This window comes from Haemaphysalis longicornis, unplaced genomic scaffold, assembly GCF_048455015.1.
Source record: "Haemaphysalis longicornis isolate Haplotype H1 unplaced genomic scaffold, Haemaphysalis longicornis Haplotype H1 scaffold_5, whole genome shotgun sequence".
Classification (NCBI taxonomy): Eukaryota; Metazoa; Arthropoda; class Arachnida; order Ixodida; family Ixodidae; genus Haemaphysalis; species Haemaphysalis longicornis.
In genome coordinates, this window is record NW_027526385.1 from 149,017,769 (window position 1) to 149,041,137 (window position 23,369).

The window sequence follows — 23,369 nt, forward strand, 5'->3', positions numbered from 1 at the left end:
GCCTAACCGTTGTTGTAGGGCGTGTACTTGGGGAACCTGTACGCGTTCTAAGAGACGCGGGCAGCAACACCGTTATTTTTCGGCGCAGCCTCATTCCCGACACGAGCATTTCCGGAAAAAAAACGGAAGTCTTCTTTCTTGACGGGTCGACGATGCAGTTATCAGAGGCAAAGATTCACGTTGACACGCCCTACTTCACAGGGGAAGTCGACGCCATCTGCATGGCATACACCACGTACGATCTGTTCCTTTGTAACTTGCCAGGAGTACGAGCAGCACTGAACCCAGATCCGTGCTGAGAGAGCACAAGCAGCCGGGACGAGAAGCAGATTGGGCCTTTGAGAGGAAAGGCCACCAGACATTCCAGTGCTGATTTCTGCCATTGTCAAGGCGCAGAACAACGGCCTTCTTTTCAAGAAGCTAGGAGTTATGAGCTCTCTTTCAAAGGATGACCTAGCTCAAAAACAGAGCAGCGATCCTTCATTGAAATGGGGCAAGCGAGTGAAAAGTCGGCAAGCGAGTTTATAACCGTAATGGCCACGATTACACCTTCCTACAGGAAGACAGTATCCTGTACCGGCAGTACCACCGAGTGACGGGTAAAACGTATAACGAGATTCTTGTGCCTAAGCCGTTCCGAGAAACGGTCATTCGAAGCTCACACGAATTTACACCGGCCGGTCATCTGGGTGTACGGCAAACGCTTAACGGAGTTCTAAGAAAGGTTTAATGGCCTGGCATCAGCGTTGACGTGCGGCGTTTCGTCGCATCTTGCGCCACCTCTCAGCGAGCATGCTCACCAGAAAAAATTCCCCGCATTTCCCCGAGGGGAAGAATGTGAAAGTGCGAATGCACGAGTTGAATTTGCGCGGTTCGGTAATGTTCGCGAAAGAGAGATCACACACACACACAACTACAAAGAAAGAAAGATGCATTTATTCACAGACACCTATTTGTGTTGTAGTTGTACTTGATTGCTAGAGCGGATCTCAGCTTTGAAATTTCGTGTCAGTACTCCTTTAAGCAGGTGCATTAGCCCTTCTCACGCCCGATTCTTGGCCAATCCCCCACGTGGGTGTGTGCCATGTCAGCGGCCAGGCAGCGCGCGCCCATCTCCCCCCGTTGCCAAGGAAGACGAGCAGATTCCTGGCCAATCCCCCACGTGGGTATGTGCTATGTCAGCGGCCAGGCTGCGCGCGCCCATCTCCACGTGCGCGGGCATCGCCGGTGGACGCAGGTTCAGGGTCGCTTAAGAAGTGCATTGCACTTAAAATCACCGCATGGAGGTCGCGCAGGCGTCATGGAAATCGGCTGGACCCATGGCCAATAGTTTTTCGGCGGAACTGAGAATAGTTGTCATAACAACTTTCTTAAAAGGGGGGTAATTCTGGTAAGGTGAACGGAAAGCGTGTGTGGCCAACCTCTAGGTTGGTCACACGGTTGGATCAGGCTGTAAAAAGAGGAGGAAGAGCAGGAAGAAAGAAGGGACGGGCTAAACGAAGCTGCTCGATCAGTAGTTTGCGCTAGGTTCATGGACCTCCAGGCCGGCGAGCACACCTGACGAACCTCTCGTTCTTGTTCCGGAGGAGCGCTCATACAGCCCTGGGGCCCGCCTGCCTCGTAATACACTCACTGAAACTGCCGATAACCGAACCGGACATGGCAGGGCCTTGCCATACGTATTTGGCGATTACAACCTTAGCAAAGGTGGTCCACCCTTTCCCTGTACCTTGTTTTATTTGAAGCCTATGCTTTGTGGCGGTTAGTGGTATAACCATTCTCGTAAATGTGCAGGCATGTTCCCTATTCATAAGGGTAGCTCGTAGAGTTATTATATGAATTTGCCGATACTACATGAGGCGTTTGTTCTTTTCAAAACAAGTCATATCCTCTTCATTCAATTTGTGAAAGAAGCATAATATTTGTTACCGGACATAACTGCAATGCTTTCAAACGTATTATATGATATATTTCACGTATCAGCTAGGGAAAACTTGCGGCCACAAGTATTTAAGAATTCTGCGGCGGATATCACCATTACTAGGATGATAATTTTTGATTTGGCTCATACTAAACTTCAACTGATTTTGACGCGGCACTCTTATGGAAAGCTATTTTTATTGACTCTCGAAAATGGCACGATAGAGTTTTGGCGGAAAAGGCGTCAGCATATGCAACAGGGATTCAAGTAGAGTAGAACTATGCATGAAGAAGAAGCGAGTCCTCTTGGCAGCATACGCTTTGCATTATTCCGAAGGATAAATTTCTTGGTCGCGCCTGATGATACTCACGAAGGGAGCAAGCTGTTTATGATTTTCCCGTGAATTTCTAAAACGCTTGACAAAAGGGCTGATGGTGGCGATGATGATGGCGATGATGACGAGGATGATGATGATGGCATAATGATGATGATGGATTAATGTTTAAACGTGCCCCACAAGGGTAGACATACCAGGGCCGTATCACTAATTGTAATTTGTTTACGGATAGAAAGAAGGCTATAAAAGGTCGCTATGACTAAAACCTTACATAATCATTAAATCAAAAAGGCTGATCATACCTTGTCCTTATTATTCAAAATAATGAAGTGGCTTGTACACCCACATGAGCGAGGAGCCAGTGCTTGTTAGGGACAGCTATTTAGTTAAAAATAAAATGGTAAATATTTAGTGAAAAAAAGTAAGAAGATTTACTCCTTAGGAGCTGCAAAGACGGGAGTAAAAGATTCTTTCACATCTCGCAGTTTCATGTTTTTCCCTTCTTTTATTCACTTTGTCGTCGACGTCAGGGAACAGATCTTTCGCCCATCTTTCAATCGCCGGCAGAATCAATAATAGGCGAGATTCAAAATATTGGCTCCGATCCACCCTGGACAGGCTGTGAAGCGAAGCTGTAAACGACCCCCAAAACAATTCCACATGCGACATCACTTGAATTCCCACAGGTGAATTCCAGTGAAACCAGAGATAAAAAGTGAAACCAGAGATTCTGCCAGCCGTTACTTGAGATTCGCGGGGGCCCCCTGCCGAACTCAGCAGTGTCGAGTACGGCCGGGCTCCAGCGGAGGACGCCACCGCTGCAGCTCGGTCGTGCGTCGGAAGGAGAAAAAACGGAGAAAGGCATCTTTCGAAGGGTGAGACAGCGGAACCTAGCCACCCTGATGTGCTAGCTCGGGGCTACACCACCGCGCAACACAAGCGCAGACACCAAAACACCTGGGGTGTAAGGTTAGTGATTCCAAGTATACAGATGTAAACTAAAAAGTTTCGTAAGTTTCATGATTGCGAGAAAGTAGACAGAACTTTTATAATTGCTATTGATCAGAAACAGTTGGTCCATTCGTCTTTTGTAATACCTGCTAAACACAACCGAATTGGTATTGAACAATTTAGAAAACACAGGCCCATTCTTGACAAGAAGTGCGCAAAAGGTGGCGTTTCTCTAGCGGCCAGATGTCTGTAAGTGGCCTCTGCATTTAATTTTCCCGCCCTGAAAACCAATCCTTAACGTAGACGACTTACTTCTGTCGGGTCGACAGGAGGTGCTGTCGAACAAGTTAATCAAGCCGTGCGAAGTAAGCGCGCAATCGACGCGAAAATGCGCCAGAACAGGCCCAACACCGTCGCTAAAGCAGACGACAAAGCCGACGGAAGGGTCCCGCCGACGCGCCCGACGGGATAAGCACAGCGAACGCTTGGTAATAGCGCCTTATCGCCGCACCATCTACACTGTGCTCCGTGAGTGAAAAGCGCTCTACGCCCTCCCTACCGTGTTGGGAGTTTATTGTCCCGCACGCCGCGAATTAACCGTTGGCTGATAGAGGGAGAAAGCTTTGCTTTAAAAGCAAAAACACTTCTGAAAACATCCACGAAACCATCCAGACAATCACGCCAAAAGCAAACTCCCACTGAGCAAATGGATTGGGCTCATTTGATCCGCGCCCCAGCAGGATCCTGCTCATTGTCGGGGCGAAATATATTCTGCGTACACGTTTGCTTGGCATCATGCAACCTTTTTTGTGGGAGCATATTTTCTAGGAGAAATTTGGCGAGTTTTTCTTGCAGCTGAAGTTTTATGTGGCCTAGTTTTGTTTTTTTTGATATTGATAATTTAGAAGAAGACCTCTTTTATTTTCTATGAAAAAAATTTCAATACCTTTGCCTGGCCGTGTTCTGTAGAGTGTACAAAATACTGTGGAGTGTTCTGTGGGTATTTGCATGTTCAAAGTGTTTAATGATGCAAAATTTTGTGGGGTGGAGAAAAGAAATAGGTAATGTGCTACCGGGAAGATTTCATTGGAAAAAGCTAAGACGCGACTAAGCCTCTGGGAAGCGAAAACAATTTCTCATGGGTGGCCTTTTTGCAAATGATAATAATTGATAAAATTTTGTTCCTCTAAATAGTTATGCAGCCGAAATCTGTTTAAATGTGAAATACATGGTAGGTGGCACATTTACTGCAGTCAGCTTATTTCTTAGAAATGTTCATACAAAATCCACGCATTTGTATTTCTAGCAATCAGCTCAGCAAACCTTAGAAAGCGAGTTAGTACATTTTCGTGTGGATAAGATGGATGCTGCGCCAATTTCTTCATTATCGTAATTCTTCTTTATCGTCTTCGGAATGAGGTCAGCACGCATTGACCATTTTCGTTTGTACGCTTCGTCAAATCCTACGTTTTCGTCATTCACTCATTCGAGAACAGCTGTTGAAAATTGTATCATTACTAATGGCGCAGAGGGAAAAGTACGAGGCAACTTTTATATACTATTCTAACCTTACCTTTTCTAACGGAAATACTTCTCTCCACTGGGACATAAAACACACAAATAAAACAATCACGCCATTTTTAATATTACGCAACACACATGGTTGAATTGTGCAATATTAAAATAAAGCCCTCAGAAGAATGAACGTTAGTAAAAATAACGTTAGGATCCGACCCTGTTGGTTAAAATATCTGGACAGTTTTTTGATACCCCTAGAAATAAACTGAACTAGTACGTTTTCGAAAAAGTGCACCCCCGGAGGAAGTTGCCCTTTTGAACGTTACGCCCGGACCGGGGTTACGGCGTGTTTCCTCAATGTATGCTGACGTTGGCTTTATTACTGAAACATCTTGCCTTCACAGTATGCAGCTTTGTGGAGCATAATGTCGGTTTAATTTTCAGTAGTAATACTGTGCTTGCTTTGTAAATGTCGTACTTTTTAACAGTACCCGGGTCTTCAGGGCAACTCAGGGGCGCATATCTAAGTTTTGTTGTGTCATCTTTTACTGTCCAGTATTTTAAGGGCGCTAAACATAAGGCTTAGCTGCTTTTTTGCGTTTAGTTAGTGCATCAATGGAATGTTTTATTTCTCTTAGCAGCGTGCTCGGTTGTGATCCAAATTTCTGTTTTTTTTTTGTGCAGGTGTTTGTGGAGGTGATATGCACGCGGCACGTGGAGTGATAACAAGTCCATCGTTTCCAGAAAAGTACAGAGACAACACCTTATGCCGCTGGAATATATCTGTTGCTGAAACGGAGCAAATTGAAGTGTCCTACAGGAGCTTAGGCCTCGAAACTTGTGTACGTGAAAAGGAAACTCTGATGACTTTCCTCACGTCCTCGGCTAGCGTAGGTTTCGATCTTGACCTCGGGAGAAATAATAGCCCAATTTAGACTTCGGAAATGGAAATGAGATAAAAACACTTCTCACATTTTGTTCCTTCAAGTCAGTGAGTTCGAAACATTTCTCACATTTTACCTCTTCATGTTATGACTTTTCTACGCGTGTGCGTTCAGAGCGTACACATTTTAAGAAAGGTTTGCATCATTGCACTGCTGTTTCTTAAAAGCATGGGGCGTCCACAACCGCGCAAAGAACAGCTCAAGCGACGATGACGGGCAGGTGAGTGGCAGTTCTGGCTGAGCAGCGTTCATGTGGCAACCGCCAACAGCGGCCGCATATTGGCTCTGGTCGACACAAGAGCCGCCGTTTTCGTTATTTACGCTGATCTGTGCCGTTTCCTTCGCAATGTGAAGACGCCCCTGGATGGACTATCGCTCCCAACCGCAAGTGAACAACCCGTCGAGGCAATGGCTGTATGCGCGACTCGAGTGGTTATTCAGGACGTCGTGTACAATATTAGGTTCATAGCGCTTCCCGCTTGCTCCCACGAAGTAATTTTAGGAAATAATACCTTGGAGAAGGCAGCGGCCTCAGAGGCCGCTACCTTCTCCAAAGTAATATTTTTATCTGGTGACCACCTTGAAAGCGCTATTGTTCCCTATATATATAGCTTGTAGATAGGAAAATTAAGGGCAAGGAACGCCGGCATGCAACAACGCCGAGAGAGGCATCGGAGGATAGTTACCCCTTTTTTTACTGCGATTAGTAAGGCTCACGGTGCAAACTTATGTAGGCGAGAAAGGGGAGATAAACAAGCGACCTGAGTGTAGGCGAACCCCCGCGTTCCAAATAGATATTGGATGCCTTACCAAGATGAAATGTAGCATATCAGTAGCAGGCATTCAAAGAGGAAGTCCTGGTACTAAAGAAAAGTACGAACGTGAAGCTCCTGCAGATATCGTTGTATTTCCAATTAGTACCATAGCTTTCTACTAATCAAAAAGTTTTCTGCCCCTCCTTTTGGGAGAGTAGAGAGTTCAAAAGCGTTTATTCTTTTTGTTGCAGACAAACTGCTCTTGCGACTACGTCAAGACATACTCCAGATATACCGATAACCTGATAATATTTAACGGGCCTTTCTGCGGTACATCGCCGCCCAATGCCTACACTTCGTATGAGAACCACCTTGTACTCGAATTTAAAACAGACAGTGGTGTACAGGGCCCGGGGTTCTCCGCCGTCTACACAAAAAGTGAGTTGAATTTTTTTTCGCGCCCCATGGCAGAGGGGTTTTTGGAGAAGTACTTATTGTCCACATATAAAGAAAAAAAAAGCATAGGTACTTCTGTATGTACCCCAGGACGTAGCTGATTGCCACCCTAGTAAAAACAAAAACTTGGAACTTTATTTACACAACGCGTTAATTGGCGTATTTGTCTACAATATGCCTGCAATAAGGGCAAAGACAGAAGTGCAGGTACGACCCAATTTCAATACCAACAGCCCTGGAATTTCAATTAAGGCGTATATCTGATTGTTAAACCAGATTACGCTGGTCGCAGAAACACACCGTACACGCCGAAGCTAGAACACAGCGGGTGAGTGAGTGAGCGAGGGAATAAACTCTATTTAGACGAGCTTCAAGCGCTCAGTGTTAGACACCCCACCGGTGGGGAGGCCTCGTCTAGTGCGAGAATCCCTGGTTCGCGCTGGACGCCCTGGTCCTCTTCACCAGGCTAAGCTTGAGCTGCAAAAGCGCGGTGGCACGTGGGGCTGAACAAAACTGGTTAATTCGATCCGACCGCATTTTCTGGCGTTTAGAGAGCAATGGAACACGTTGGGGAAAACGGAAAACATTGCACAACACCTAGAGGAGCACAGCAACGCTAATAGGTTGCTGAAAACCAGTAAATAACACTAGAACATAGTTCCTGCGGCCTGCGCTAGAGAAATGCATGCGGGAGGGAACACGTCCTCAACGTAGTCCAGTCTCATGATACTTCTGCGGCACTTGACCACAGCGTCGTGGTCGTTCGTCGTATTTCAGCGGCGCGATCGACGCAGATGCTCCGATCGGAGCATTTCTGAATGTTTTCGGCCCGTGCAGTGCTAGAAAATATTACTATTTAGAAGCGGTGATTTCTATGCCTCGGTTACGGTGTACAATGTCACGCCAAAATGCCTTGCAAGAAAGGCAAATATACACAGTGGGTTAATAAACGATGACAATGACAAGTGAAGGTACATCGAGCAACTGTCCGTTGGCGCTATTCCGACACAGTCGAAGCATCTTCCTTTTTTTGCCATCTTTTTCTTAAGAAAGAGGCTTTAATTTGGAAGTGGCACGGATAGAATATTACAAATAGCTGCCCACCGGTGAAGATCATCTTATTCAATTGCAATGCAAGTGGCTGTCCTAATGCAAGTTCACCGTGACCCAGAAGTAACATTGAAAACACCACTACGCACTAGCAACCCTATATGTGAGGTCATCGGCTAATCAAAAGTAGTCCTTATTATAATTTCACCACTTTTTGGTGTTTTCAGTATATTTTAATTGCAATACTTTGTACCTCTGATAAGGCTGCATCTGGATTCATCTAAAAAACCAGATAGTAAAGGCTTTTTAATAAACGCATTTGGAGGGGCTTCAAGCCTAGTCTCGCAGAAAATCAATGAAAGAAAGAAACAGGCAACAAGGTAAGGCCGCTAGGAAAGAACGGGAGTAAGTATCCAGCACAACGGGCTTTTTGAACACGCCCGTAGTTAGTGCTTTGGACATATTGGCATGTATTTTTCAGATTCCTTGACAGTCCTTTCGCCTCGGGCTGCGTTATGCTTTTTTTTTTGTTTTACAGAGGGAAACGCTTTTTTAGATGCGAGTCATCTTTACACTCAATTGCAATTACTGAAAACAGGTCCATAAATCCAGTTAAACTCTTGCACCTACATGTGCAGGAAGAAAATAAAGGGCGACAGGGATTATACTGTGCCACCCAGCTGTGCCAAACAAATAAAAAGAAGACAAAACAAACCATTCCGGAAGAAAGTTTTGGATGTCACTTACACTACCAAAACCTCTAGGGCGATAGGAATTGGGGGAACTTCAGACTAGAACAGGGGAGGGGTCGGAAGGCAACCGTTGCTCATCGGCAAGAAAACACTTCGTCTCCTCCCGCTCTCAGTAAAAATATGATGGTGGGAGTGTGGCTTGTCTACACCTCAGATGTGTGCTGTGCTTACTTTACCGAAAGTAGTTGGACGCACTTTATTGCCAATACCTGGATCATGTACCTCCGGGAGACGTCTGCAGCTGCATGTGAAGTTGCAGAAGCTACGATAAATTCAATAAAAGGGCCCAGATTCCAGGCTTTTCAAAACGGGGAATCTAGCGAGAACAGCCCTTTGTGCCTCAAATTATTTGCAGTTGGATGCTAGTGAACTCAACCTAGGGTTGATCTCGCAGTCAGCGTGATTTGGATCAGCTTGATAGGCTTCACCATCGCGGTAAATTCGCAGCAGCTCTTGGTTTCCTTCGCATGTTCTGTGAATGCGAACTCTTTAAAATTCCGGTGCGCAACCAATACACGCCCTTTCGTCGCCACACACTTTTACGCCTTACCAACAAAGTAAGTCTCCAGCCAACTATCGATTTTGATTTTACGTCTCACGTTGTACTTCGGAAACAAAATTAGTTTTTGAAGTGTCCCTCCACTTCCGTTGATAATATCCCAAGACAGCAAATTTTCGAAATATTGCATCAATAGTCTGTAAAAACGTTTTCTATCGAGAAACAACAAATGCAGTTTGATAACCCCATGAAATTTTATTGACGGTGTGCAAAGATGTAAGAACAGCAGCCAACCGTGCGAAATTAGCTGAATAGCGTCCAAATATTTCCTGCTAGATTTTGTAGCGCTAGTTACTTTCCCGTAACGACAAGGAGATAATGTTTTCGGTTTATTGTTATAAGGTTTCATAATAGTACAAAAACCTGCCACGAGCATTGCCCAGCCTGCCCCTGTAAACGGCGTGATTTACAGCGTGTTACAGATATGCATTCTAGCGCATCCAACTCAAGAGAACAGCGCATTCTAGCAATCGCCTGATGCCAACGCTTCTGCGAATGGCTTGTTTTAGCTTTCACAGAACTGGTCGCTCCATCCCGCGTTCAATATAAGTGGTTTCGCGCCCCGTGTCTCCCAGGGTACACTTTTAGCGGTGATAATAATCAGGCAAGCACTCAGGGCGGAACTCCTGCGCCCCTCTGTTTTCAACAATGGGGGAAGATGCTGCCTCCAGCGTCAATGTGAAAGTGTGCAACACTAATTGCACACTTGCAAGCAGGTAGCACTCTAATCTTCTACTGCCTCTCGACCTTTTGCTTCTTGTTCTGGCTAATCTATTGCACGTGTTCTCTGTACTCATTTTTCTTCGACACTGACAGTTTTAGTGAGCTTCAACTGGCGAAGGGATTATGATGTGTGGGTATTTGTCTTCCAAGAAAAGTTCAGTGCGTCGGCAAGAATAGTCCAGTGGATCGGTAACCTGCGAAATTGCTTTATGTGATTGTGAAAGGATGACAAGCTTGCCGAGTTGTTAATGCAACATATTGGGAAAACGCAAAAAAGTCGTGGCCCAACTATTTGTACACTTGTTTTTTCGCATCATTATTTCGTGCCGTTTGAAGAATATATTTAATTCCTTTTATGCCTTTTTTGCACTGCTGAACAAATCACCGATGTTAAGACGCTCTGGTGTGACTATACAAAACCCTCAACAACATACTTTCCCGTAAACAAAAACACACATGGTAATTTTTTTTGCGAACAATGCAGTGTAATAGCCCATACGTATAAGGTTCTAAGCGCTTTTTGCAAACTTTTCGCGTACAAACAGCCGTTCTCACAAAGAATGGCGAGTAGTTTTGTATACAATGGAGCGCGTTACTTATACTGTATTTTTAGGTAAAATAAAGGACACAGCCCGGCCTTTTTTCTCGCAGTATAGATGCTCTAAAATATAACACTGCATATTACATAGTTTTGGGGCCACTCAACGTTCTGATATGTAAGGCAGTGTGCAGGTTATTTACACGAATAATGACACCACATTTGTCAGCGTTGAGCATCTCATTATTTGGCGGTTTTGTCTATGGAGTGTGTGTTTTTACCAGTTCTGCACTACTCCAGACTAGCGAGAAGCCACAAAATTGTCGCCTGAGTTTCTGTTATCTTCTTCGGGAAATTTTCTGCAGTAAACTAGTTTTTCTGGTTGTTTGTGGTTGTTCAGAGTAATATATGTTTATTAGTGTTGCTTTTGTGTACCAGCAAAAATTTGCCTTGGGTGCTGAAATATTGTTACTTTTGATTACTTCTCTGAAAAAAGTTATCTACAGTGTTTTTTCATATTGAATACAAAGCAAATCAGGACAAACCTGAAATCCGAACAATAAGCTGCCGAAGGTTCCTAAAAAGTGTTTTCTTAAGCAAGAAAAAGAACGCCACGAAATACACCAAAATCTCGTGACATATCTACCTAGAAAATAAAAGATACCCTCGGACCTTCGTGACTTGCACATGCTGGGTTGGGACAAGAGCGAATAGAAGTGGATAACCATGGTAACACAATAGGTACCACAAAATTATTCGGTTTTCCTTTTGGGCAATATCATCCTTGACGAAAAGCGGTGAATTTTCCGGGCCTTTCTATTGTACATGGATAATGCAGCAACAGTGCAGTTTAGTTTATCAGAGCGGCCTTTGTCCTGTAGTCAAATGAAATAGGAAAAGCACGTGTACATCAATATATGGTGACGACCACGCTTTTAATGCTGTGCTTGTAATTCTGCAGAACCCTGTGGAGGCGTATTCTCGGATATGAAGGGAACCGTCAGAAGCCCGCGACACCCTCAGTATTATCCACGAAACAAGAGGTGCACCTACGAGATTGTTGCTGCTCCCCGACACTGCATTATTCTCAGCTTCACACGTTTCGACCTCAAGTACAAGGTATGTTCATGATACAAAAAACATCGCCTTAAGAACATCACAATTGTCGCTTTTCGTTCGCTGCATCCAATTCCTGTAATTATAGAACTGGACGTCTGTTTTCGGCACAAATATTATACATAGGGCGTTCAGCATTTTTAACCACACTTACAGTTTAAGTATTGGATATAGCATAAAATATGAAGTGTCTTAAATATTAGCCCTTCCCTCAAAGTATGGGAAGTGAAGAAAATTGGTGTAGCAACTATTGCGACTCTACCGGGGGAGGTCGTAGTTTCAAATGCTTGAGGGTAAAATTTTAATTACCCCGCAAAAACAAGCAATTCCACCAGAAGTGTCGTCTCCTTGTGAGGTTTTGTAGTGCCTCTTCAGTCTTTTGTTAGAAATTACAACTCATGCATTCTAGCCATGTAAAGTTGTCCCTTCGTTACCTTCTGTGTTCACACTCCCATAATGAATGCTTACGGCTACGTTCTGCAATATTCAGACAGTGAATAAGCGGCATTCAATTTACAAGTGCGTTTTTGTGCATGTAAAGATCTAAACAAGGTTCCCTAAAGTTACCGAATCCTATGCGGGCCAACGAAATGACATTCAGGTGTTTTACACAACCGCTCAATAGGTTGTAACCTTGTCCGCGATTCATCACGGCCGAAATCTATTCGAATTTAGGGGTGTGAATTTTGTGTAGCCAATAGAAGGAAAAGAAACGGGTAGTTGTGAGAAAGTAAGTACGCTTTCTCTGCCATTGTTCATGAACCATTAAACGTTCTCTCAATAAATTGGTAATATCAAGCAAAACTTCAAATATGTGAAGTGCTTTTTTTGTACTTTTATGGAGTTCTGTTTTTGTTTTAAATTCAGGCGGTTTAAACATTGCGTAGCCACTGCTATTATAAGTATTTTCTTTATAGTTTTGTTGACCAACTCCTAAACTCCGTGCAAAGCAGAACGATTATCTTGTTGGGCAAGTGGGTATTCAACTACGGAAGACAAAATTTCGCGAAGTGAGGGAAATGATTTCCACGACACAGCGGACAAGCACATCACTTGAGCTACGTCATGACATGTTTCACCTTAAAGGGCATCAGCCGCGTTTGGCGCTGTTATGGTATTTTAAGTAATAGTTTATATCTTATACAAAAAATTATATTCAACGAGACATAGTTGATAAAAACAGCAGCCAACCACAGTGCTGATTACATTACAGAGAATACTAAAAGTGAAGTACATTTTTGGAACAGGTGTTCTCAAGACAAATGAAGTATGTAGAAACTTTATGGACAATCCTCGCTGCACCGATGATGATGGTCTTATCAGTGCCTGTCATCTCGCGGGAGCAGCTCAGGCTCGAGCTGCTTCGTCTTCATCTCATCGCCATGTTGTAAAATAGAACACCGTCACCGCATCGCCGGGACGTCGCGGCTATTGGTCCTCTTATTCCACAAAGTACATTTACTGCGGCAGTCATGTTCTTCCGGAGTGAATATTCTTACCTGGAAGTGTCAGTGAGTGTAAACATTACTATAACGAGCTTCAGGCGTCGATCGTTGGGCGTCCTACCGGCAGGTGGCCACCTCTAGTCTGGCAAACCTTATCCGCGCTGGCTGCCCTGGCCCTATCCACCAGTCTACGCTGCATTGAGAGGTCGGCGCTGCCAAGCTGGCCCGCCCTCTGCTCGTACGTTGTGCGAGGATTGTGGGTAAGGGATGGGGTTTCCCACACTCACATTCCTTGTGGTACAGGGTGGAAGTTTGGGGACACAGACTGGCGGTAGCCTAGTGTATGACGGGGTAGATGGCATGAAGGAGAGTGTCGTGGCTATATGAATTTGAAGTTCATATAGCTATCTGGATAAATGGAGATGTGGTGGGGGGAACTGTTATTGTTTGTAGCAGTAATGGGTGAGGATGTCCATGTAAGAAGTAAGGTGAAAAACTTTTTGTAGAAAAATTCAAAAAGCAAACTTTAGTTTCTTACTAACACATGAACGTGTCGTTGAAGTTCTGTTGTAGTTTTTTTCTAGATAAAATGCTTTGACGAATTTTCGTCATACTTTTCCCATATATCGGCTGAGTGTTATGTTTACGGAGATTTCGACTATTCGAACGATTGATAGATGAGCTTGGAGACACTTTTTTTCGCTACAACGTTTATTCTTACGTGCTAACCTGTCATCCCAAAGAAGACAGTGAATGTAAATGAGGAACGTAAAACGACTTCGCGCCAGGAAGGAAGATTGCCATAGTGTGACGAGCGTTGCCGCTACAATTGTCCGGAGCATTCGAGACCGCTCAAGTAGATAGCGCCTGGTACTTTCGAGTAGCCAAAATGACGCTGCGTTGTTGGTGCAATAAAGATTAGTGGAGCGAGCATTTGTTACTCCATAAACTTGAAAAACACTATCGTCGAGAAGCAGTCACCAAAGTGGTGTTCACTAAGAAGCAGCGACAACTAGAACGCTGCCGCGTTCGCTGCGCTCATTTATATAGAACGCAATCATTCGTTGTAACATGGATTACAATTGAAAACATTTTTTGTGAAACAAGAACAGCCAAGCACAGTGACTAGGAGCTCCTTTTCTATCAAAAATAATTGCAAATGTGGAATGTTAATCCGGGAATTCTGCGTTTGGGCTGATAATTGCCTAAGATGCCCGTGTTTCGCAGGAGCGGTTTTTCATTAACTTCGAGGGGCCCTTCTTCAAGAGAAACAGCCTGGTTCTTATATTCGCTGTTACAGGCCAGGCGTGAGCCACAATGTTCCATCGGAAGGATTCGTGAACGGGAAGACTTATTATGGGATTTTCAGGAGCGTTGAGGCTGTTTTGGAGAACATAACGCGCCGTTTCGGAAGTGCGTCGCCATTGATAATTCATAAAACCTTCCTGATATTGTTTGTTTATGGCCATTTTGTCTTAGCCAGTAGTTTTTGTTGAAGCTATTTCGGCTTCTTAGGGGGTATCAATCGCTGCGCTCTTGCCTTTGCTTGATGAGATTGGCCGTCGTTGTCTATCACCTGGCAAAGGCGACACGGGCGCGTTGGTTGGATAGGAAGCTGCGTTCACATGTATGGTATTTCGCTCGTCTTTGTATTTTGTCGACATTGCTCTACCTCTGGGAATTCTTTATGCCTGGTTTTAAGCGCGTGCATAATTCACGGAATTGTACCCGCACCTATTCAGTAGTGCATTTTCAAAGGTATGCTTTCTTAACAATGTTTAAATGCTTCTAATATATAAAATAAAATATTTTAATATCAGATATTAAGGCCGTGTGGTCAGGCTTACATATGACAAAGAGGTCAATGCCTGAATGATCACCTCGGAGACCACGCGAAGTATCCTAGCTTGTCCAAAGGTAGCATGTTGTCAGCCCACCGGGATTCTAGCGGCTGCACTCCCCCTCCAGTGACGTTGCCACCCTCACTGCTTGCCCTTGCTAATGACAGAGGGCTATTTTCGAAGATTTAGTAATCAACAGGAAAAGTAGCACTGTATTACTGCACAAGATGCACGACTTTTTGAATACGTTTTCTCACCTCACTTGACAATTTTTCGATTCACCGTCACGTCCCGGATAAAACGGTGTCGAGATCTTTACAGATGTTTTGATAACATTTTCTTTAAAATTGTACTATGAATTTCATGTATGCGTTTTGCTGCCATTAGATGTGGAATATGTTTGTGGCGTTGGAGATTGCTTCAATTAAATTCGGATTGTGATAGTATTACTGAAGAGAATTTTCGCTGATCTTCGTGGAATCGTATGTATGTGTGTAACAGGCCATATCAAGTACGCGAGAGCATAGAGATGTCGATAGTCTCGGGGTATGACTAAAATACCGTCTACTAGTCCTGACTTCCTTTGCATCAACCGTTTGCTGTCACATTTTCGCATTCGAAGTCTTAAGAGGCCATTCGTTTGAGTATGGGGGGTCATGCATACACCCAGCGACCATGCACCTAAGGTGGAAGCGAGCGAGGAAGACTAGCGGCTGCGCATCTTAATCAAATTTCCGACAGGAAATGCCACACCATAGTCCTCCCCTTCCACCTGGTGAGGCTCGACAGTGAGCACTCCCATCTCCTAGTTCGCCCTTCAGGAAAGCTTCAGGGTTCATGGAGGCGTCGTTGGTTCCTGGCTGCAAGCCAGTGGGATGCTCTTGAACGGTGGAAACTCTGGAATAATGGAAAGGCACAGACGCGAAATTGATTGTTTGTACAACATGTGCAGAGATATTTCTTTCTACGAATAACCGATTGTTTTATGCTCTTTTTTTCGCAGTCTGACTGCTCTGATGACAGCCTCCATGTCTACAGCACCGAGTTCACTGGCACCGTGAAGAATTATGGACGAAGTTGCGGTAGCAGAGCCCCAAGCAACATCGCTTGCGAAGGAACCAAAGTTCGCATGGAGCTTAAGTCGGGAAGCCACGGCGAGCATACCGGTTTTCTCCTCGACTATCAACAGGGCAAGCTATTTGTTATGTATTTATCCGTTCCAAGTTGAGTGCTATTTTCTTATCGCCATTTAGTTGAGACCTACATGAAAACGTTTCAGTATGGCGAGTAAACATTGTCACGAGATGACATGGAGAATATTAAGCTGAAGTCATGACGCATGAAGTCATGAAGAAATTATGCAGATGTCATATTTTCATGAAGACTAAAGTGTAAATATTAGGTAAAGGGATGAATCACTGAATCAGTGCCCACTACCTTCTGTTAATTATACATTGATAAAATAGCAAAGCCGGAAACTTCTTTATTGTTGCAAAAAATTCACGTCTTTTTGCATCAGAAAAATCGGCCGGTGTTCGAAATAAAAAAACCGTAGTTTAAAATATCTGAATGTGTGCAAACAAGCATACGCAGACTAACAACGATAACTTACGTTACTTAATTTAAATTGTTTGGCACATTGATATTCGTGCTGTAACCGAACCTGGGTCACCAAAGTAGTAGGCGGGTTATTTGTCACCACCCAACATCAGCATGTCGACAGCGGCACAAGAGGTAGCGCAGTGCTTGGAGTGCTGACTTTATAGCGGGTGATATGTCAGCATTAAGCATGTGAGTAGAACAGCGTAACCCAGCCAGACAGAACAAGATTCTGAAGTAGCTGACACTCCCACTTTCCTCAGTTTTTCTTCTGAACCTTTTCACATCGACAAACAAGACAATCAGACCAAGAAAAAAACCAAAGACTGATTTATAAGTAAAGAAGTCTTTCCCTTGTATCGCCAAGCAAGGCATATTTTAAGAAAACGAAAACGTGGTGTTAAGATTAGACGTACAAGACGAGAAACGGCAGGTACAGGAGTCAACTTCCAACTTACAAGTTTTGTAAAAAGATATATTAATTTTGTCTTCTCAGAATGCAATCAGTCCTTAACCTTCCGAAGATTTGATAAAAACAGATTACACAATGAGCTAAACAAACCGCAATAAGCCAGGAGGTAATTTGAAGCATAGGACCGCATAACCCAAAAACTGAGGCATCGAAAAAGTATGCGCCAGGCTTCTGACCTGCATACAGCGTCACCAGACTTATGACAGCATCATGTTAAGAGAAACAAACTTACGTCAAAGAATTGGCTGACGATTTCTATACTTCCTAATGCAGAATTTGTGATCAGCGTGAACTGTAGTGTTTTCGGCCACGGGCAATAGCTGCTGTGTCTCACAAAGTGATCACGTGAATAAAGAGCTCATGGCAAGTGTGCCACTATCCCGCAGCTAGTTGCTCCCGCCGAGTACCTTGTTGGAAATGGCGCTTTAACCTCCCTCACAAATGTCACGGAGTTGGGATGGGCTACGCATTGAGGGGGTCGCCAAAGGACCCATATACCTACAGCACGCAGCGTGTTCTCGGCTTCTGTGGCGTGGCCTCGGCAAAGTGCTCTCCCCCTTACACTTTCGGCATATTTTCACCCTTCGCTTTCTTGAGGGCTTCCGATAAGATCAGGTAACAGCAGACCTCTTAAGGGATGGCGGGCAAATTGTACTAGTAAAACTGGCAAACCTGTACACACAATGCCCAGTGACCGCGAGTGTACCGGAATCTTGGAAGAACAGGAACATCGCCCTATCCATAACAAAGATGAAATTTGGACTTGAAAATTTACAGGCCGATTAGCTTACTGTCAGTCTTCTACAAGGTACTTACCAAGGTAATCACTAGCTGAATTTCTGCCACCATAGATTTCAGTTAAGCTAAAGTACAATCACGGTTTCGTAAAGACTATTAAACAATGAACCATATTATTACGATCAATCAGGTGATGAAGAAGTGCGCGGAGTATACTCAAACCCTATATATAGCCTTCAGAGATTATGAGAAGGCATTTCACTCAATTGAAACCTGAGCAGTCGTCATTCAGGCATTACGGAACCAGGGTGTAGACGAGCATTATATAAGAATACTAGAAGATATCTACAATGGGTCCACAGGTACCATCGTCCCCCATAAGGACATCAGTAAAATATCGATAACGGAGGGAGTCAGACAAGGATACAGTCTCTACATTGTTATACACAGCATGTTTACAATAAGTTTCTAGAACATATGAATGGGAACACCTGAGAATTAGTGCTAATGGAGAATACCTCAGTAACCTCAGATTTGGCGATCACGCTGCCTTGCTAAGTAACTCGGGGAAGGAATTGCAAAGAATGCTTGCTGCACTGGAAAAGCAGAGTAGAACCGTGGGCCACAAAATTATTGTGTATAATAACTAAACTAATGATCAATACCCTCTGGAGAGAACAGGGCATTGAGGTAGGTGGGAGGGCAGTGGAAGTAGTAAGCTAATATATCTACTCAGGCAAAGTGGTGCCCGCCGATCCCAACCATGAGGCAGAGATAATTAGAAGGATAACAATTGGATGAAGTGCATTGGGCAGGCACTCTCAGGTGATGAAGGGCAGCGTACTGTTCTCTCTCAAGAAGAAAGGGTATAGCCGTTTGGTCTTACCGGTACTCACATACGGGACAGAAACTTGCAGGCTGACTAAGAGGGTTTAACTTAAATTGAGGACGACTAAGTGAGCAATGGGATGGAAGATGGTAGGTGTGAGATTAAGGGACAAGAAGGGAGCGTAGTGGATCAAGGAACAAACGCATGCTGATTACGTATTAGTAGAAATGAAGAAGAATGGGTGTGTGGGCAGGGTATGAATGCGAAGGCAAAATACCCGTTGGTCCTTAACGGTAACAGAATAGGTCTCTTTAGAAGGCAGTTGCGGCAGGGAGCGGCCGAAAGTTAGATGGGCAGATGAGATCAGGAAGTTTGCGGGGATAAATTAGTGGCAGTTGGCACAGGATCAGGACAATTGGGGAATAATGGGAGAGACCTTTGTATAGGCTGGTGATAATGATGATGATGTTGATGCTTTCTACAAATAAATCTTCTTTGAAGTGCGTGCAAAGTTTTGACTTGCCTGTTTGCATGTCTGCATACAGGTATACTAACGAGGTACCTCATTATGACTCCTAGGTATGAGACTGGTTTATAACCACAAGTTTTTCATTACAACGATATTTCAAAATAACCAACAATTCTGGGTGGTCGCGCGTAATTCGGTATATCAAGATTCGACTGTGTATAGGATGTGGAAATTGTCTATTTCAGCTCAAGTTAGAGGGGGACCAGTGAACGTCACTATAAAAATGAATCCAGACACCAAAGCATCGTAGCTATGCTGGCGGAGCAGAGGGTACCGACATCTGACGGACTAAATACCAGACAATTTTATTTCGGGGCTGTGCACCTAATTGGGATCACGGAGGCTCCGCATTTCGTTCTATTTTTGACAGATACCACAGGCTAACCTTGGGTGTAGCCCGAAAGAACCCATTCCCGTTTGACCCCGTCCCGTTTGAACCCACTCCCGAAACGCCCTTCCCGCTTCACCCGTCCCGTGTGCGCCCGCTCCCGAAACGACCTTCCCGTTTGGGCGCTTCCTGTTTCAGCCCGTTCCCAAAACGCCCTTCCCGTTTCAACACGCTCACAAAGCATCCTTCTGATTGCAACCCGCATCGTTCCAACCAATTTGAATTTTCGAAAATATGCGTTACCGTCTTCGAAACTGTCCCCCAAAATGTGCTTACAAGCAACGGGCCATGCACTAAAAACTTGTATGCAGCAATGTTTCCGGAATCGACCGATATTTTTGGCCGATAATATTTGCCCAATGCCTTAGGCCGATACTGCCGTCTTGACAAAATATTTGTAGCTGCGAAAGTAAACTAGAAAGATACCCAATATCTTGAGCAATGCACGCATTGGATTTTTATGCCGTTGGTGTCCGTACGTGTGGCTGAAATTTATTTAACAGCGGCTCTTATGCTCATTGTTTGGAGCGTAGCTTTGTCTTCGGGTTCGAGATCTATAGATCAAAGATGTCCATCGAGAGACTTAGAAAAGCAAAAATAACAATTGAATGTGTTAACTCAGCCAATAACCGATTTTGCGAAAACGCCGGTGGTTTTTTGTACGGCGTTTTTGTTGCATAAAACCTGCGGGGCTTCTTTGTGCAGGCCCCGCCGAAGTATAGTGTACTAGGGGAAGCGCTTTCCACGTTTCATCGTTTTTCTGGGGAAGCCGGGTAGCGCGTCCAGCTGATAAAAATAATCCCAGCCATGGAAGTGTGATTAATGTCCTTTTGGGGGAGCCGCACCTTTCTCGTCTCAGGTCTATACGACGCCGAGGCTACCTTGTGACGTCGGCGGAATGTCTCTCTAGTTTCCATGGATAATTACCGCATTAGAGCATGCAAAGAACGGGTGCGTCCTAGTCCGTGGGGTTACCCTCGATGCGGCATCATTCGTGGGGCTAGAGATGAATAGAGAAAGTCCCGCCACGGCGCTTGGAAAAGTTGCACCGGGCCAGGGTACGGAGTTAGGTTCAAATTCGTAACAGGTCTACAGTGTCACCACTACAACGGATATATGTGACGACGGACGGACAGCTGCTTTTGTAATGGGCACGCCTGCTTGAAAAACCCGGGCATGTCTTCGGCGCTGAGCATATTTTCGGTGCGCGTCGTAGGAACAATACTTATAGGCCGCGCGAGGGTCGATGGCCAGCTGTCGGAGTTTCAATGGGTCGGTTGGTTTTCATTAGTTATTTACCTGTCCTTTCAGGAATACCTTGAAGATTGAGTTAAAGTTCACTTTAGAGTGTGGATGAAAAAATTGTTTGTGTTTAAACCTTTGGTTGACATAGCCGTGTGTGTTAGCAGCCCTTCATCACACTTTTTCGGGACACGGCCATGATGACGTCGCTTTGATGTAATAAAACCTAAGTGTCTAGGGTTTTTGTGGTGGATCTAAAGAAGTTAGAGACGAGGGTCAGTCGACCGAATGACAGCAAACGAGGGAAGACGCTTAAGACCCTCTTGACCTAAATACGTTTAGCTTATTTATTACGCTGTTTTCGTGTAAATTGTGTAGATTTGTTAATTGCTATGACTTTAATTGTAACCAACTGTCGTCGTCTATAGTTTCAAAACGTGAACCACAGGTTTTAAAAGCAGTCAAGGACTGTGGATGTACTGAGTATGCTATCGCAGCAGCTGTGAACAAACAGAAATAAAGGAAAAACAATATGAAAATGTTTTTTCTATAATGGTTCATAAACAGGGTGTGATATCCCGGGAACGGGCTAAATAGGAAAATACAAAACGGGAAGGTTCTTTCGCGCCGGGTTTAAATGGGAAGAAACAACGGGAAGGTTGAAATGGGAATGGGTTCAAACGGGAACGGGCAAGTGGGAAACGCCGCAACGGTGTGGCCTTTTTGCGCCGGGTTGAAACGGGAGGGAACAAGCGGGGAGGGTGAAATGGGTAATGGTTTCAAATGGGAACCTCCCCTAACCTTGGCCAAGGGTTTGTGACATTATACGATGGCCTTACGAAGCTCGTTATGCCTTCCTGCCTTGTGCTTGCTGTATGCGGATGGGTGGGAGGAGGTTTCGAGACCCGCCGGCGGCCTCCCTGAAACCAACTGTCAGTGCCACGGATAGAGGGCTCAGTGGTCTTGCATGGGCGTATTCCTTTCTCTTCTTCAATAAAAGAGAGATGGAAAGGAGATTCTTGCCACTTTGTTTAGCGAACTATTTGATTGCAGCAACCGTTGAATGTACGCTGCAACGACGATGCCGTTTTTTGGGGTGAGGGGCACTGAATATCGAGCCCCCACAATAGGACAGCAGCTCCGTTGCTTCAGCAGAATTTACTCAAGCGCAAAGTGGTGGTTAATTTTTTTTCTCTGCTTCTTTTTCTGCAGTATATACCGAGTGCGCGGTTAACAACGGTGGCTGCAAGCACATATGCAAGCCAAATATACCAGGAAACCATACTTGCACCTGCCGCACAGGATATTTGCTTCATCCAGACGACCGAGATTGTAAACCAGGTAAGTTAAACTAAACAGTATTTATAAACACCACGGCACTGGTTGCGTTAGGTAAGCGATAATTTAGTTTTACATTTCTGTCGAACAATATGTTTCAGTCCAACAATATTCTTACTGACTGACTGGTAGTTTGTGGACTGCTAGTGGCCCATCTACATGACGATTTCGTCACCCTGGCCTGGAAACTCATGGTTTGATTGCGTTTCGAACCACCCAGTGGCAGCTCCTTGAGGAATCACACAAGAATTTCAAGCAAAAATACTCACGAGGGTCCCAGTTAGGACAAGCTTATTTTTTACGCCCCGATCAGGTGGCCTATAGTTGGGTCATGATTTCTTTATAAAAGGAAACAGGTACTGCAGAGTTGAAGAGAGAGAAACAAAATTTTGATGGTGGATAAGCCAAAGATGAAGGGTTCACCGGAGAGTAGAAAAAAATGAATGGGAGTAAACTGAACCATGTTCTCAGCTGGAGGCAAGCGACAGGAATTGCGCAGAATTGCGGAGAAGGTTTCATGAAAAGAAAAAAGAAGTGTAGAGGAGGGCAAGGATAAAATGCAGAGAGAAGAGGCAGAAGTGGGTTTAGCAAGGGTGGTATGTCAGAAAAAAGAAATGAGAATGGAAAAAAGGGTAAATGGAGAGGAGAAGAGAAAAAGAGGGAAAAAAATGGAGAGATTAGAGCGATGGAAGGAGTTGAAAAAGACCTAGGGGGAACAGAAGAAGAGGGAAGATGATGGTATCAGCTCAGAAGAAATCAGGTTGGATGATTTGAGGGGAAGGAAAAATGGTAAAAAGACGGCTGGGCCAGAACAACACATATCTTTTGGGCTTATTTGTTGTGTCCCACATGTATGAGTAAAATGACAATTTCGCAGGTTGGTGTACACTCAGCAGAAATCAAAACAGCGCTGAGAAACGGGAAAAGAAAGAAAACACAATGCATGGGGCGCCTTTGTCTGCGGCCGACAACAAAATACTAAAGCGAAACAAGAAAATCGTGCACCCCTTCGTCTAACGCCACAATGGTTGCACGCGAAGCTTTCTTATGACGAATTTCTTGGTTGCAATCTGAGTTTGGGCTGAGTTCGAATCATGTCGACATGCAGCAATAGGTTCGACGCCGGCTCCACAGTGCCAGGGACCCAGGTTCGATACCGGACTGCGAGGGCGTTTTTTAAATTTTCCGTTGCCCACGGTCATTCATCATTATCAACAGAGAGAGAGAGAGAGAATAAAACTTTTATTGAAGCTCAGCCCGACTCCGTGTGAGGAGGCAGACCAGTGGGGAGACTCCTTAGTCCAGGAGTCCCTGGCTGTGGCTGGCAG

General features: G+C 44.6%; 1 protein-coding gene across 1 annotated transcript in view; it reads left to right on the forward strand.

The window, feature by feature from the left end:
• Positions 1-23,369, forward strand: part of LOC144138731 (uncharacterized) — a 76,224-nt gene that overhangs the window by 14,526 nt on the left and 38,329 nt on the right. Inside the window, exons 3-7 of the mRNA XM_077671149.1 lie at positions 5,412-5,569; positions 6,678-6,864; positions 11,466-11,623; positions 15,910-16,096; positions 21,916-22,044. Coding sequence (XP_077527275.1) covers positions 5,412-5,569; positions 6,678-6,864; positions 11,466-11,623; positions 15,910-16,096; positions 21,916-22,044 — 819 coding nt within the window. The remainder of the gene's footprint in view (positions 1-5,411; positions 5,570-6,677; positions 6,865-11,465; positions 11,624-15,909; positions 16,097-21,915; positions 22,045-23,369) is intronic.